The 16135-nt window shown below is 40.7% G+C and overlaps 1 protein-coding gene across 2 annotated transcripts in view; it reads right to left on the bottom strand.

Moving 5' to 3' along the window:
* The window catches only part of LOC120437551, a 48736-nt gene extending 35066 nt beyond the window's left edge, over window positions 1-13670 (bottom strand). Inside the window, exons 1-4 of one of the 2 annotated variants that reach the window (XR_005611220.1) lie at window positions 13462-13670; window positions 10688-11009; window positions 4656-4997; window positions 4002-4417 (exon numbers count right to left, since the gene is read on the bottom strand). Coding sequence is in view for 1 of the 2 variants with exons in the window: in XM_039608120.1 (XP_039464054.1) it covers window positions 4656-4794 (139 nt within the window). In the remaining variant the exon portion in view is untranslated. Of the gene's footprint in view, window positions 1-4001; window positions 4418-4655; window positions 4998-10687; window positions 11010-13461 lie in introns of those variants that run through there. The other variant, XM_039608120.1, reaches the window with a different exon arrangement.
* Between the last annotated feature and the right edge of the window lie 2465 nt (window positions 13671-16135).

Raw genomic sequence — 16135 nt, 5'->3', positions numbered from 1 at the left:
TTTTTAAAATAACCATTTCAAACTATTTACAGTACAATCAGCTGTTCTGCATTCAATAAGATGCTGCACAAATTATTTGTGCTACTCAAAAAAAATAATTTCTGTCCACTATAAAGGAGAACATCACAGCCTGATACCTGCAGGTCTGTTTTAAAAGGGCTGGGGTTTTTTTTGTTTTTTTTGCTCATAAGCAGAGAGTGCTCGCTGCTCAGTCCTTAGACTGTAAACATGGAGAAACTATTCAGGAAAAAAACGCAGTGTATATATTGTTTATCATGACTCTGGTTTTACGTGGCCTATCAACACAATTTAAACACTGCTATGACTGGTATTACTTTGTTGCTTTATGTTGAAGTGTAAGTGGTTATAGTGTGATTGGCTTAGCACGACTACTTTATTCTTCTGCTTCAGTCAAACAGCAGAACTAGATTTTTTTGCCCCCTGTTGCGCTAGACCAGTGGTTCTCAAACTTTTTTGCTGGGCCCCTAACCTTTTGTTTTCAAGAAAAATGTTCGCGCCCCCCGCGTGCACGCACACACATACACACATCCTCCATTCACACACACCCAAATTAAACTCCATTGCGGTTTATTTAACACCTCAAACATTTAGTAAACAATTAAGCAAATACAAGTAATCTGCAATAAATTTCAGGTAGTAATAAAATAAACTATTAACACTTTTATGCTGCGTCCGCACCTACACGGGCGTTTCGAATCACCGAGAACGGAGATTTTTTAAAACTCGTTTTTTGCTTTTACATGTGGACGAGGAATACAGAGTTGGTCACGCAATGTCAAAGGTATGTGCCTTTTTTCACGTCACTAATGTGTTAGCTAGCTAGAGTGGCATAAAGAGCCAGATTTAAAAAACTAAACAAAAATGTGGATAAATTGAACTGAAAAGAATCGACAAACTGATACCTTTGCTCAAAAAGTATTTTCATCAAGATTGATGAAGACAGATTGATCCTGTAAATGCAATAAGCACCCGATTTCACTTTTTTGAGTGTATCTACTTTTTCTCAGGCAAGCGTGAGCGAGAGTCTACAGCTTTGTTGGGCGATCGTGGCTCAAGAGTTGGGAGTTCGCCTTGTAATCGGAAGGTTGCCGGTTTGAGCTGTTTGTAAGGTCAGACTCACAGACTGATCCTCATGGTCGGTGTGTCCTTGGGCAAGACACTTCACCCGTTGGTGGTGGTCAGAGGGCGCCTAGTGGTGCCTGCGTCGGGCAGCCTCGCCTCTGTCAGTGCGCCCCAGGGTGGCTGTGGCTAAAATGTAGCTTGCCATCACCAGTATGTGAATGTGTGTGTGAATGGGTGGATGACTGGATGCTTTGGGGTCCTTAAGGACTAGTAAAGCGATATACAAGTACAGGCCATTTACCATTTCTACCCCCAAGGACACGTAGTCTAATGCCTTTACTCTCAGGGCCGTGTCCACTGTGTAGTTATATGGCATTTTTGTTTATATAAAGCATAACATTGAGGCACTTCAAATAATTCCATCCATGTTCGTTTGACACAGTGGAAGCAGTCTCAGTTTAGTGGTGATGTTTTGTGTTTGGTTAATACCTCAAATCTGTGGTGTGCAGACAATCATAGACAAATAATTATTTATCTTTTAGAGATTAGTTTTATTATGTGGATATGAACAGAATATGCTCCGGTCAGGCAGACACGTTACACAAAAACAGGCTTTAGTAGCACAGTAGCTATATGAATGTTACTTCAAATTTCAAAGGAACAAATCAACTTGTAGCTCTTCTCATTAAAAAGGCAGTAATTTAACATGCTTGTTTCATATAGCAGGCACAAAGATGTTAATACACAAAAACTGTGTACAGTGTTGTGCTCAATAACACACCCTCATACTGATATCCCATAAATTGCCAGTTATTCATCTCTGTCATTTATCTTCTACCTCTGAGAGGAGCTACTGAGCTTACACAGATCACAGGTTGTAATAATGTCAGGTTAAATGTATAAATGGTCACATTGTTACATTCAAGGTGATCAAATCTGAACATATTTAAACAGGAGGCCAGGAAACTTTAACAGCCACAGGAAACAAAAACAAACACTGAAGAGTAACACCTGTAAAACTATTGATAAACAAACTGATATAAAAATTAAATAATAAATAATCTTGACGTGTTTAAACTGAAGAGTCTCCTTCATGGAGGAACAAGTTAAGGCTTCATAGATCAGAGGAGGAAACATGTGACTCTGCAGCTCCATGTAACACATTTCTCTTTGGTTTCATAATAATATCAGATTATTCAGTCACTCAGTTCTAGCTGATAAATGGACCCTGAGCACTTTGTGTTGTGTTTGTGTTGTCAGTCAGTGTCTGTAATTATTGTGTAACATCTAAACATGAGGATCAGTCTGTGAGTCTGACCTTACAAACAGCTGAACCTGAAGATGAAACAAACTCACTGATTCTGATATTGTGAAAGAGACAACGCTGAACTCATCACTGTGAACAAACTTATTCTGTTGACATCAGTGACAAAGAAGATGTTTGTGACATGAAATGGTTTTTGTTGTTGAATATCACTGATCTTATTCTGAGATTTGTAACTTTTCTTTGTTTGGATGATGAAGTCCTGAATGTTCCACATATAAATTAGAGATGGCACGATACCACTTTTTTATGTCCGATACCGATACCGATATCATAAATTTGAATATCTGCCGATACCGATATGAATCCAATATAGTGTGTTTTTTTAATCAATAAAACTGTTTTTTTAATATCTTGCTGCATTTTGTATAAGTTCATACTCAAGTTTAATTAAACAACAACACTAAAGCTATTCTGTTATACCTGTGTGTAAAAAATACACTGCGCCCAAAATATTTCATAGTTCAGCAACACTGATCAATCTAATAAACTTAAACCTACTCCATCCTCCCTATTCTGGTATTCTAAAGAGTACTTAGCAGAAATATTAAGCAACCTAACTAATAGGGTTGCAAACTCCCAGCAAAAAAAAAATAGGGAACCACCCCCCACCCTCCACCTCATGATGCTTAATCGACGTAATCAACTTTAATTTGATGCAGGGTGAAAAAAAAAATGCACAGAAATAAATTATTTTTCAAGAATAATTAAATAGATTCAACATCTTTCTTCAACAGAATTGCAGACTGCACAGATGGTATCTTCCCAAAGGAAAAAGTACTATAGCTTACTAGGATATATTAGACTTAACAGTTACTATATACAGTAATGGACTTCTATACATTTTACATCAGATTAAAACTTTGGGTGTAAGATTCAGATAATTATTTATTAAAAGCTAGACATTTTAAATGAGAATAAGAAAGAAAATCATGTCTTTGTGCCCCCCTTTTCCCTGTTCATGCTATATCAGCCCCCCTGGCTACACTTTGCTAGATCCGCCCCTGCACAGTTACCAGCCGTCAGCTACGTAGAAAAGGATCCTGGTCTAGAAAGTAATATTAAATAAATTCTAACAACAGCTTATCAAGCTTAAACGTGCTGCTGTTGTTCAGCCGCTGGTTTCCTCTTTCTGGTGCAAAGTGGGCCAAAAACAAAGAAGAGAGACGGACTCGCGACAGAAAAGCTGATCAGCTGATCATTAAGCAGTTTCATGAAGTAGCGGCAGGAGAGGGAGGGAGAAGAGGCAGTCGCTCCATATATCGGTTGTTAAGCTTAACGTGGGTACGCTTTACAAACATTCAGAGATGAACTTACACACTTGCTTTACTTCTCTCTGGGATAACTTCCTCGGAGATGAAATGCTGGGAGGCTACAAATACACACAGCCGCTCTATCACGTGATGCACACTGCTCCGACGTGCTACGGTTATTAGCCGAGTTACGCCGTGTCGCAAGTTTTGTGAGGTGCTTTTTTGATATTTAATGGATCGGATTACATTTTTTATTTCTGGCCGATATCCAATCCAGTAATTTAGGTCAGTATCGGACCGATACCGATACGTAATATCGGATCGGTCCATCTCTAATATAAATAAGGCAAAAGTGTAAATAACACTGTTTAAGAACATAAACTCTTCCACTGAGATGAGCGACTCACCTGGAAGCTAAAACAAACTAATAACTAATACTGATGTACACAAAGCAAACAAACAAACAAAAACAGTAAATTCAAATCACCGACAGCTGACTGATGTCTGTCCTCAGATCATCTTCTGAATGTTTAATAACAAATGAAGTCTGGCTCATCAGGAGACTCAGACTCCAGGAGCTCAGCTGTAAGAAACTCACATTTCAAACAGACTGAAATTCAGCAGGAATCTGGTACGGCTCTTGACTCTTTGTTTTTTTCACGTTTTCTGTAGATCAAAAATCCAACAACAGCAGCAACAAGAAGAACAGCAAGAAATGACAGACCAACAATCAGTCCAACAGATCCTCCTGTCTGACCTGCAGGTGAGAAACAGGTGTGAGGTGTCAGCTGTCAGGTAGGTGATGAGTGAAGAACAGAACAGAATCCATTTCCTCTTCAAACTGCTGTCAGACATTATCTACTGCACTCTGATCACATCACTCAGACCAGCTGCTTTCTACAAAGTCTCATCAACAACATCTTTAGAAACAAACATCAACAACCAGGAAGCAGCTTCACCTCTGATCACACACACACTCAACTCTACTCACTCACCTGGAGGATCAACATGAAGGTAGATGATGCTGACAGGCTTCGAACTGCCTCCACCTTCGGGAATGACAACACACTCATATGTTCCAGTGTCATTAATCGTCACATTCTTCAGAATCAAAGACACGTCTCCATCCTTCATCTGTTTGTCCTGCAGATCCACCCGGTTCTTAAAAGATGGATGCTGGCCATCTGTTTCAAATCGCTCATCCTTGTATAAAAGGACATATTCATCTCCCACTCGGTCAGCTCTGCTCCATTTTAAAACACTGATGGGATTATTATTTGGAGCTCGACATGTCAGAGTGACGTCCTGTCCAGACTCAGCTGTGATGTTTTTCTGGTCTGAAAGAGGAAACAAGACAGAGCAGAGAGGTTAAAGGTCAAAGTACAACTGTTCACTTCAACATCAGCCAATCAGAGTGAGTTCACACACACACACACACACACACATGCTGGTAATAAGTGAACATAATGTGTGAGAGAAAGCAGCCTCTCATTATAAGACACTGTGAGTCTCTGCATGCTGCCTTTATGGAGCTACAGCTGTTTGTATACACTGAACAAAAAGCTTTGTAGCTGTATACTGACTCCTGAAACTACAACACATCACACTGACACACACGTTACACTTCTTTGTCAAACAGTTCATTGGAGCCCTCCCAGGCCCATGCTGCCATCACACAAGTATTGGAGTCATTATCACTAGTTACATTACTTATGTGTTCACCACATAATTATCAGTCAGAAAACTTCAGACTAACCAAGAGTTTAGAATTAGTCTTTATCTGATATTCAGATGTGTATCTGATACATCCACAGCATATTTCTTTCAGTGTTTAATGCTGCTGTATATTTGAACTAAGACGCTGGAAATGACTGCAGGTCAGATTTGAAAGAAGCCCTCCCACTCTCAGCTTCATACAGCAAATGGACTGTTACTCATATAACAACCTTCTCCTCAGCTGATCATTCACACACTCACAAACACATTCATACATCACTGTTATCTCTGCCTCAGTGCTTTCTCAGATTCGTCACTCTCTGACCAGCAACAACTCAGGGTTCAGTATCCTGAGGAGAAAGTTCTTGTCCAAGGAGACATTAACATGCAGGCTACAGGAGCCAGTGATCGATACACTGACCTTCAAACTGATAAATGAGCCTCTCTATCTCGTGAGCTACGAATTAACAATGGCCATGCACCACCTACAGAAAAGAGAAAGAGCTCTGAGATGGTTGCAGTGAATGTCAACAGTGTAATACTTGTAATGTGTTGGTCCCAAAGAAGTCCACCATCACAGGATTAAATGACTACGGGCCTGTCTGCCTGATGTCTGTGGTCATGACGTCCTATGACAGACTCATGTTGAGCCACCTGAAGGGCATCAAAGCCTCTGCTGGACATCCTGTAGTTTCCCTACTGAGCAAACAGGTCAGCTGAGGATGCATCAGTATGGGACTGAACTAAATCCTGAATCACCTCGACCAACCTGGGACATGCGCCAGTATCCTGTATCCAACAAAGTCATCCCAGACATCCTGCAGCAGAAGCTCACCCAACTTACTGTGCCCACCTCCACCTGTCAGAGGACTACCAGCTTCCTCAAGATTCAAGTTTCAAGATTCAAAAATCACATCATGCACACAGACCATCAACACTGGGCTTCACCAGAGGTGTGTTCTCCTGCCACTGGTCTTCTCTCTCTACACTAATGACTGCACCTCAGGAGATCCATCTGTGAAACTCCTGAAGTTTGCAGATGACACCACTGTCACTGGTCTCACCGGGAACAATCAAGTTCTCCTAAAAACAGTAGGTGGACCAGTTGCTTCCAATGATACAGTCAAAGACTGTCAAAATGAGATACTCCCAACACTCCACTTTCAAGCCTCTCAACAATACAGTATAAACTGTGAATCACTTCAGATTACCAGGATCCACCTCTTAGAGGAACTAGTCCTTACACATATAAACCATTTTTCATTAGTTCCTAGTTGGATCAGCTCAACACTGTATGACTCAGATTGACTTTTTTCCATTAAAATCGAGAACAGCTTAATAAACAATCATATGACCCCCTATGAGCAAGCACTTTGGTGACAGTGGGAAGGAAAAACTCCCTTTTAACAGGAAGAAACCTCCAGCAGAACCCGGCTCAGGGAGGGGAACGCATGTGCTGTGACCAAGGGACAGAAAACAGGAATAATTGAGATATATGGAAGGTTGGCAATTGGCCTGTAATGAGCCAAGACAGCTGGGTCAAGAAGTTGCGTTTTCTAAGTAAAGGTTTACCTACTGCCAGCTTGAAGGCCTGTGGTACACAGCTGATTATTGCAGACAGGTTGATCGTGTTTAAGATTGAAACAATAATTCATGGTTAAAATCATTAACCAGGTACTGAAAAGTGCCCTTTATCAGGTACTACCACCCGATGGAAAAATCTAAAAACCACGCTGAGCCAACTACAGTAAACAGAAATGGAAAACAGGCTAATAGGCTATTCAAGAGAAGGCCCAGCAGAGGTTGTTTTTCCTGTGGTAAGTCAGGAATTGCAGCGTCTCACAGTAAAATGCAAAAGCGTTTGTCAGGAATAGTAAAATATTATGCTGCTATTATTTGCTGCTATTTTTATGATCATTATTACTATTCCATTAATTATTAATATTGATATTGCATTTAGATGTTTAAACATATTGGCACCCAATTAAGCTTTTATTACAGGTCCAAGAAGAACCACTTTAAACTGTTGAGTTGAATCTATAATTTTAAAGGCTTTTGAATGTTTTTATATTTTTACACTGAAGTCTTCAGTGGGTGAGAGACTGAGTTGCAGGCTGACAGGAAACGCCATGCTTTGCAAAAGTGAAACTGAAAGCAGAGTCTAAGTGCAAGTTAAGAGCAGGTTATTTTATTATGCATTTATATCTTTGATTAAGCTTTGATTAAGCTTTAAGTAGTTGTATTAGATTGAAACATTTGTTTTATATATTTTACATATAAGTCAAGATCAGTACACACAGGATGGCCTCAGCCTGGGTGCCTAAGCTGAGGTCAATTAAAGTGCAGCGTGGGGAACACACATGCACAGACATACACACACATACAGACACATATAGTTAGAGAGGTCAAATAAGGTGCAGAGCGAGGGCAACACAGCACATACACCCACACTAGTAGACTCATTTAGTAGGTAACAAGTTAAGATGTGTTTTGCTGTAATTGCAAAGTTTGGGTGCGTACGTGTTAGTCTGTTCCAGGAAGTACACCAGATGTCCCAGAGATAAGCGACAGCGAAGGCGAGCTGAGGGGAAGCACTTGGGTTCGAGCCGAAGACGATGTTCTTTTTAAACTGTGTCAAAAGTTAACTTAACGGTTGTGGTTTTGGATTGACGTAGGAGATCTTGAGTCTGCCTGGCAACAGAAGGGGGCTGTACTATTTCACCCCTATAAAGTCTTTGTTCTGACTATTGTAAGACAGTTCAACACTGAATCTGCACAGTGTTGGACTCCACATGTGTATTCATTAAAATGTCGTCTAATTGCACCCGGCAGGATCAGTGGTCATTATTTTTGGTCTTCCTCCTCAATTTCAGAACCCTTAACACGTTTCAAAAAGAAGAAGAGATTAATGCGACAGCAAATCATTCGTACACTTCCTGTATCGCTAAATCTGTTCACGGACATTCCCGTAAGAATGCGTCATAGAGCAATTTTAGTGGCTACAACTTAACACGCTGCACATATAAGATGGTTTCCCCAGCAGATAGTTTATATTTCACTTTAATGTGCTGCGTGTAAAAGAATCAGTAAACACTGGCGCTTCCTGCTGTTTTTAAACCGAAACGCTGAACCAGGAAATGTGTTCAGCATCTGTTAACAAGCTGATCTAGAGACAGACACCTTCATGGAAACTCTGGAGTTAAATTCAACATAACTCGTTAAACCATTATTGAAAAAGATGCTCTAAGTTGTGGCATCTGAAGGTGCCACCGGGGGTGCCAGTAACCGAGTCACTCACACATCATATTTAGCCCAGAATAAAGTACCGGCCAGTTTAAAACAGCAGCTTTACAACATGTTTGACTTTATAATAACTAAATTTAACCTGCACAGACGAAGGCAACCAGACAAGTCCAGCAAAACGCGATATATATTTTGGCAGCCATCACAGTTGGGGTAACGGGAAAAGAGGTTTGATCAAGCATTTCCGCATGTTATGTGTTGTGATGCATTTCATTGCAGTCGGAAGACTGAGAAAGTGCGACTCGCTCGCACTGTGAAGGGCATTTCATTTACTACTTTGCAAGCTAGAGCTATTCATTGATCAGTAGCAGAGCGGTGCGATGCTAGCCTTGTTGCAGGTAAACTCACCACTGCAGGTTGTTCATATTAGAGCTTGGTCAGTGCTCTGTGCACCGATTATTTAGCAAGTCTAAAATACACCACAGCGGGAAACAGATTTAAAAGATTTACAGTTTTATTACAGGTACATTCCCCGCCTCCATCTCGGATTGTTAACTTGAGATTCATGAAGCTGTCTGACTTTCCCAGTTTGAAATACAGACTGAGGATGTGATCAAACTGAAAATTCCGACTGAGACCTGCTCCTCCAGCTACTCCATTTCTTCTTCGTCTAGTACGTAATGGTTGTTGGCCAATCAGCTTACAGTACCAAGGTTACTTTAGCGTTACCTACTGGAGTGACTGGAGAATAGCAGGAGGAAAATTTGTACAGTAAAGGATAAGAGAGAATAAGAACTCTAAATATGTTTTATATTTTATGTTACAGAGTAGCCACCTTTTGCTTTGTTGACAGCATCATAAACCATTGGCCTTCTCTCAGTCAGCGAACTTCATGATGTAGTCACCTGTAGTCACCTCCATCATTACTTTAAGAACTGAAGGTCAGTCAGTCTGGAAAATATCTAAAAGTTTGAATGTTTCCCCAAGTGCAGTTGCAAAAACCATCAAGTGCTAGGATGAAACTGGCTCACATGAGGACCGCCCCAGGAAAGGAAGACCAAGAGTCACCTCTGCAGCTGAGGATAAATTCATCTGAGTCACCAGCCTCAAAAATCACAAGTTAACAGCACCTCAGATCAGAGCCCAGATAAATGTCACAGAGCTCCATAGCAAACACATCTCTACATCACTTCTTCAGAGAAGACTGTTGAATCAGGCCTTTATGTTCAAATAGCTGCTAGGAAACCACGACTGAGGAAAAGAAACAAGCAAAAGAGATTTGTTTGGGCCAACAAACTCAAGGAATGGACGTTAGATGAGTTAACATCTGTACTTGCGTCTGATGTCCAATCAAGATGGTTGGGATGAGATGGACTCCAGAGTGAAAGCAAAAGGGCCAACAAGTACTCTGCATCTCTCAGCATGCTCGTCATTGGAGGGCGCAATATCACTGCCCCCATAAAAATATTGAGAGGATATAAATGGATCACAAAAAATTACAAAAATAAACTCATAGCACAAATAACTACAATTTGCTCATATAGCGCTCGTGGTGGCCTGCATGTTCCTGCCAGAATCCTGTTTGTGGCCAAACTCCATTAAAATAAGCACGTGTAAAATATCCTCCTGAGAACCATCCTATTCATTTATGTCCCCTATAATGGACATTTGTTTTTGGTCTATATCTTTTGGCTTATTTGAGCTACCGTACTAAGTCCTGATGTACTAAACAAGGGCCAACGTGGGCATTGCATTGAACCATGAAGTTCAGTGGGTAAATTCTTTTTTCTCTTGGTTGTCAGGAGGACATGACACACTTGATCTCAAATCTGCTCATGCTATACAAACAAGTTTAAACTGGCTCAGACCACATGTACAAACCTGATAAAGGCATGGCATCGCTGACATCGCTGTTACTATTAATATTTCCTTAAACATAATTCCTGCCAATCACTCAGACCAGCTGCTTTCTACAAAGTCTCATCAACAACATCTTTAGAAACAAACATCAACAACCAGGAAGCAGCTTCACCGCTGATCACACACACACTCAACTCTACTCACTCACCTGGAGGAACGACATGAAGGTAGATGATGCTGATGAGCGTCTGACCACTTGTTCCTGTCTGGATGAGTCAACACTCGTATGTTCCAGTATCATTAATCGTCACATTCTTCAGAATCAAAGACACGTCTCCATCCTTCATCTGTCTGTCCTGCAGATCCACCCGGTTCTTAAAAGATGGATGCTGGTTTTCTGCAAATTGCTGGTCTCTGTACAGAAGCACATTTTCATCTCCCAGGTCAGCTCTGCTCCATTTTTCAACACTGATGGGGTTTTAATTTGGACGTGACGTCCTGTCCAGACTCAGCTGTGATGATTTTTTGGTCTGAAAGAGGAAACAACACAGAGCAGAAAGGTCAAAGTACAACTGTCCACTTCAACAACAGCCAATCCCAGTGAGGGTGGAGGGGGGCACGCATGCACAGACACACAAATGCTGATAATAAGTGAACATAATGTGTGAGAGAAAGCAGCCTCTCATTATAAGACACTGTGAGTCTCTGCATGCTGCCTTTATGGAGCTACAGCTGTTTGTATAGACTGAACAAAAAGCTTTGTAGCTGTATACTGACTCCTGACACTACAACACATCACACTGACACACACATTACACTTCTTTGTCTCTGTGCTGCAGTTCATTTAAACCCTCCCAGGCCCATGCTGCCATCACACAAGTATTGGAGTCATTATTACTAGTTACATTACTTCTGTTACCCTATCCAATCTTTAAGTCTGATGTCACCTTTGCACATGCAACAAAGGTGAGGGTGGCGAAAACAGAACAGAGAAAACCTAAACTGGGAAAACTAAGCTAAACCAAACCTGAAAACGGAGAAGCAGGGAGACACGAGAAATGATGCAGAGAGTGAACACAGAATGATGGACGGCGATTACGCAGCCGAACCAGCAACTAACAGAGGCTTTTTAATGTTAGATATACACGTAATACTTATGATCAATCTGAAATGCTACTCTTACTAGATGCGGAGAAGACCTTTGACAGGGTCGATTGGGATTTCCTCTCCTCGACCCTGCAAAGTTTGGCATAGGCCCTAATTATATTTCCCTTGTTAAGCTGCTTTATACAAAGCCCCAGGCCTCAGTTAACACAAAAAATATAACTTCTAGTCCTTTCTCCCTCCAACGCTCTACAAGACAAGGGTGCCCTCTGTCCCCATTGCTATTTGCACTTGTTAAAGAACCTCTCGCCATTCAATTGCGCTCTGCAATGGATCATAAAGGGATAAGGAGATTTGGTGTAGAACATTAGGTGTCTCTCTATGCGGACAATGTGTTGCTATATATCACAGACTCATAAATCATTGTGAAAGATTATGACAATTTTAACTGAATTTGGGAAAATCTCTGGATACAAAATCAACCTAACAAAAAGCATTTTGCCCGTCTCGCTTGCTGGCCAAATAAATGTCATTAGGATGGACACTTTACCCAAATTTCTTATTTCTGTTTCAATGTATCCCAATATTGATCACTAAAACATTTCTTTAAGATATTAGACCAGTTAATTTCTCAGTTTATCTGGAAAAGGAAGACACCCAGAACAAAAAAGACATTCCTCCAAAGACCCAAGATTGCAGGAGGAATGGGGTGGCCCTGCTTTCAGCTCTATCACTGTGTCTGTAATATACGCTGTATGTCATTGTGGGGCAGGAAACACAGACCTGATTGGGAAACGATGGAAAGTATGGCTTTTTTCCCTAATACTCTTAAATCTTTGGTTCATTCAAATTCAGATCCGGGTAAGCATGAATGTAAAAATCCAGTAGTGTCCAGCTTATTAAAAATTTGGTCTCAGATAAGAAGGCATTTTCATTTGCGCCAGTGTTCAATTTTGACACCATTAATTCATAATCAAGCACACACATTGTTCACAAGATCCACATTCCAGCTATGGACTTCCAAAGGAATACACACAATTAAGGATCTGTTTATTGATAATATTTTTCCTTTGTTTCAACGTCTTCAACAAAAATTCTCCTTAGAAAACAGAGATTTTTTCAAGTACTTACAAATACATCATTTTATTAAAGAAACACTTCCATCCTTTCCCAATGAACCACAAAGGCTCGCTTCAGATGACCTGTTCATGGTGAACCCGCTAAAGAAAGGAGCTGTTTCCAGGATCTACAGTCAGCTTTCTCAAATAGACAGTACAACTACATTGGAACATTTGAGGAACGCTTGGAGTGAGGAACTTGGTATTGATATCACTGAAGATCAGTGGAGTAAAGCACAAGAGCTGGTTCACTCCACTTCGGTCTGCTGCAGACACAGACTACTACAATTTAAGGTCCTGCATAGGCTCCATTTGTCCAAACTGAAGGTCTCAAGGATGTTTCCAGGGGCGGACTCAAGCTGTGTCTTTGTCACATATGTTTTGGACATGCCCCAACATCGCCGCCTACTGGTCCAAAATATTTAAAACATTGTCTCATATTTTTAAAAAACAGCTTTCCCCGGACCCAGGCTGTAGCCTCCATAAAACCACGGCTGTTGTGGAGAACTTTGCCAACCTTTGATTATTATAGAACCAGTGAGGCTGTTTGGACTTTCCTATAAAACATCAGTGCAGGAGTCTCTCAGTACATCTGTTTACAGTGAGGGACAAAGAAACAGCAGAAACACCCACATAGTAAACATGTAGAGACAGACAGCAGCAAATAGTCTGCAGGGAGCTCGTCTGTCTGCTGCAGACTTGTTGTAAGTCACACATCAGATTACATTTTTATTTTTACATTAGTTTATTTAAGACTTACCGTTTTGAAGGGATCACTTAAAGACTCCTCTGATCATCAGGGTTGAAAAATTATCCAATGAAAGATAAATAAAATGTGTAAGGTCTGTTTTTTTTCCAGTGGTAAAAAACCCCCCTGCAGTTTAATTGCACGTTTTACAAAAGTCAATTGTTCATTAATCTAAAGATAAAATAAAAAAGTTAAATCTCTGTGGGTAAAGCGACCTCTGTACCAAGCAGCCACAGACCAAACTAACCTGTATTATCGTGTATCAGCCTGTTTTACACAACACACCCTGCACCTGTGTGACATCAGTGCCATAGCAACACCTTAGCAACCACATTCCTATCTCCACTGTTTGTTCCATATATGGAACTAATGCACACATGCAGGGGCAAAGTAACAAAGTAACAGGCTATGGATCCAGATAAACTTGGTCTTATGAGTGAAACTACAATTTAATTCAACTTCCTGTACAACATGCTGAGAGTAGAGATTCAAAATATATGTTACATTCATAAGTAAAAAAAAAAACAGACGTCATGAATCAGAGCAGTTATGAACAAAAACTCAGGCAACAACAATAAAGAAAACAGTAGGAATTTCTTTTACAACTCGGTAATAAAGTGGTAATAGTGGGTCAACAGGGTGGAAATAAGAATGTAATAATGCTAATAAGCCATTACTACTCAATTACCAAAGTAATAACCAGTTAATATTAATGTATTATCATTGTGGCAACAATGGTTACAGTTGAGTTATAGTACACTGAAATGTTTGTAACTGGATAATAAGGGCCCAAAAACCTTTTTTAGCTCGATGCCACTCTTCATTCTAAGAGTCCCTCATCTGGTTCAGGGGATAACACCACAACACTCACCAATGAATGCAAACTCAGCAATGAAGGTGCAGTGCATGGTCCCGATCATGGATCAGGCTCAATGTCCCAAGCCTTTCTTGTAATACTGTTGAAATTCTGCCAAAGGTGGGAGTTGAAAATCTCACAGACTAGGACCTCTGCCAGGTATTCTTAGCTCACCCAGTGGGACAATGGAGTCACCAGCTGGAGCACCCTTAAGCACACACCCAGTAGGCTGGGTACTCTAAACTCATGTGGAGCATAAGCACAAACAACAGTCAGAACCAGTTTCCTGTCCTGGAAGAAACTATCTAGTTCACTGGCTAGAACCCCAAAGTACAGACAGCAAGCTGAGGGGACATAAGAATAACCATGATTTGAGGATTTGATGAGGACTGTTTTTTCTCTGTCTAAAGGTATGTGAGAAGTCCCTTTTTAAAATACTTTGAAATTACTGCTATTCAAAACTAGGGCTGCCACAAACGATTTTTTGATAGTCGACTAGTTACCAATTATTTTTGCGATTAGTCGACTAATCAGATCATGCATCCATTGGACATAAAACGTACAGCTTATTGCACCAGCGTGCATCTGCTCTTATATAACTATCATTAGCTTACAGCTTGAAGTATTAAAGGTATGTGCTAACTAAAAATAAAGACAAGATGACAGTTTATTAAACTTTTAATGAATGCAGATTGTCTTGGTGGAGTTTAATAAACTGAGCCACCTGCTCCTTGCCATCTAAACTATAACAGGACACCGGTGTAAATTGGCGATCATCTCACACTTCTGTTTAATCAGTTGTCTGTTTGACATTTATTCAGCTGTGTGAAAACTATAACTTAATCTCAGCCAGACCAATTTTTTCAGGAACAAATAAAAGACAAGTTATATAAGTAACTTATATATCATGTTTAACCTGAGTAGCGAAAGACCGCGGGGATCTGAAAATGATGTCCCACTGTTCTCGCAGGCTCTAGTGAGCTTTGAACCCCGGCTAGCTATCGAGCTGGCGGGTAACAGTAGTCTTCGAAAAAGTTGAGGCACTTTTACCAGTATGTCTTGATAAACCAAACAGATGTCTGAAGTTTACACAGCTTTGTTCTTGCCTGAAAATATGTTAAAAGTTTATTTTGTGACCCAGAAAGAGTAGTGACGGTAATTTGGAAACTGGCTAACGAGGCTAGCTGTCAGGTCACTTCAGGCTCCACCACCAGCTAACAAGGCTTAGGCAACTGTTAGAGTGGATTGTTAAATGTTGTCATTTTTTGCTTGCCAACTCTGATGAAAGGAATTCCACTGTCCCCCTCCCCAGATTCTCGAGGTTCTGGGTGGGGGGCTGTAGTGTTTTATTGCAGATACATCCTATCTGGAAGATCTGTTTCTTGTGATGTTACTCCTGCTTTTATGACTCTTTGGTCAGCAGGAGGCCACACACACATTCTTACACACACTCACGTATGCACACATTCTCACATTCACACACACACTCACACACACACACACACACACACACACAGTGCCTTGTCTTTGTAACCAAGGGGGGTTATGAGGGGAGGGTTTTGTGTGAACTGTGTTCCCAATAAAAGGCAGCGAGAAGAGGCCGGATTTGGGGTCATTTTCGTGTTGGACACAGACGGGGCCTCCCTTGCAAGTAAAAAACGATCGATCACTGACTGTCTTGTTTTCTTTCATGATGAATAAGTCTCTAGAACTAGCAGGGCTTGTGGAAACAGACCCAACAGCAACCCTCAAGGGTACCTCGCAACCAACGGGCCTTAACATCGATAAGATGCCACCTAAGAAGAGCAATGTTAACGAGGAGGAACTGGA

This window comes from Oreochromis aureus, linkage group 3 (assembly GCF_013358895.1).
Source record: "Oreochromis aureus strain Israel breed Guangdong linkage group 3, ZZ_aureus, whole genome shotgun sequence".
Lineage (NCBI taxonomy): Eukaryota > Metazoa > Chordata > Actinopteri > Cichliformes > Cichlidae > Oreochromis > Oreochromis aureus.
Note: the sequence above shows the minus strand (reverse complement) of the source record. Positions and strands in the feature narration are given on the sequence as shown.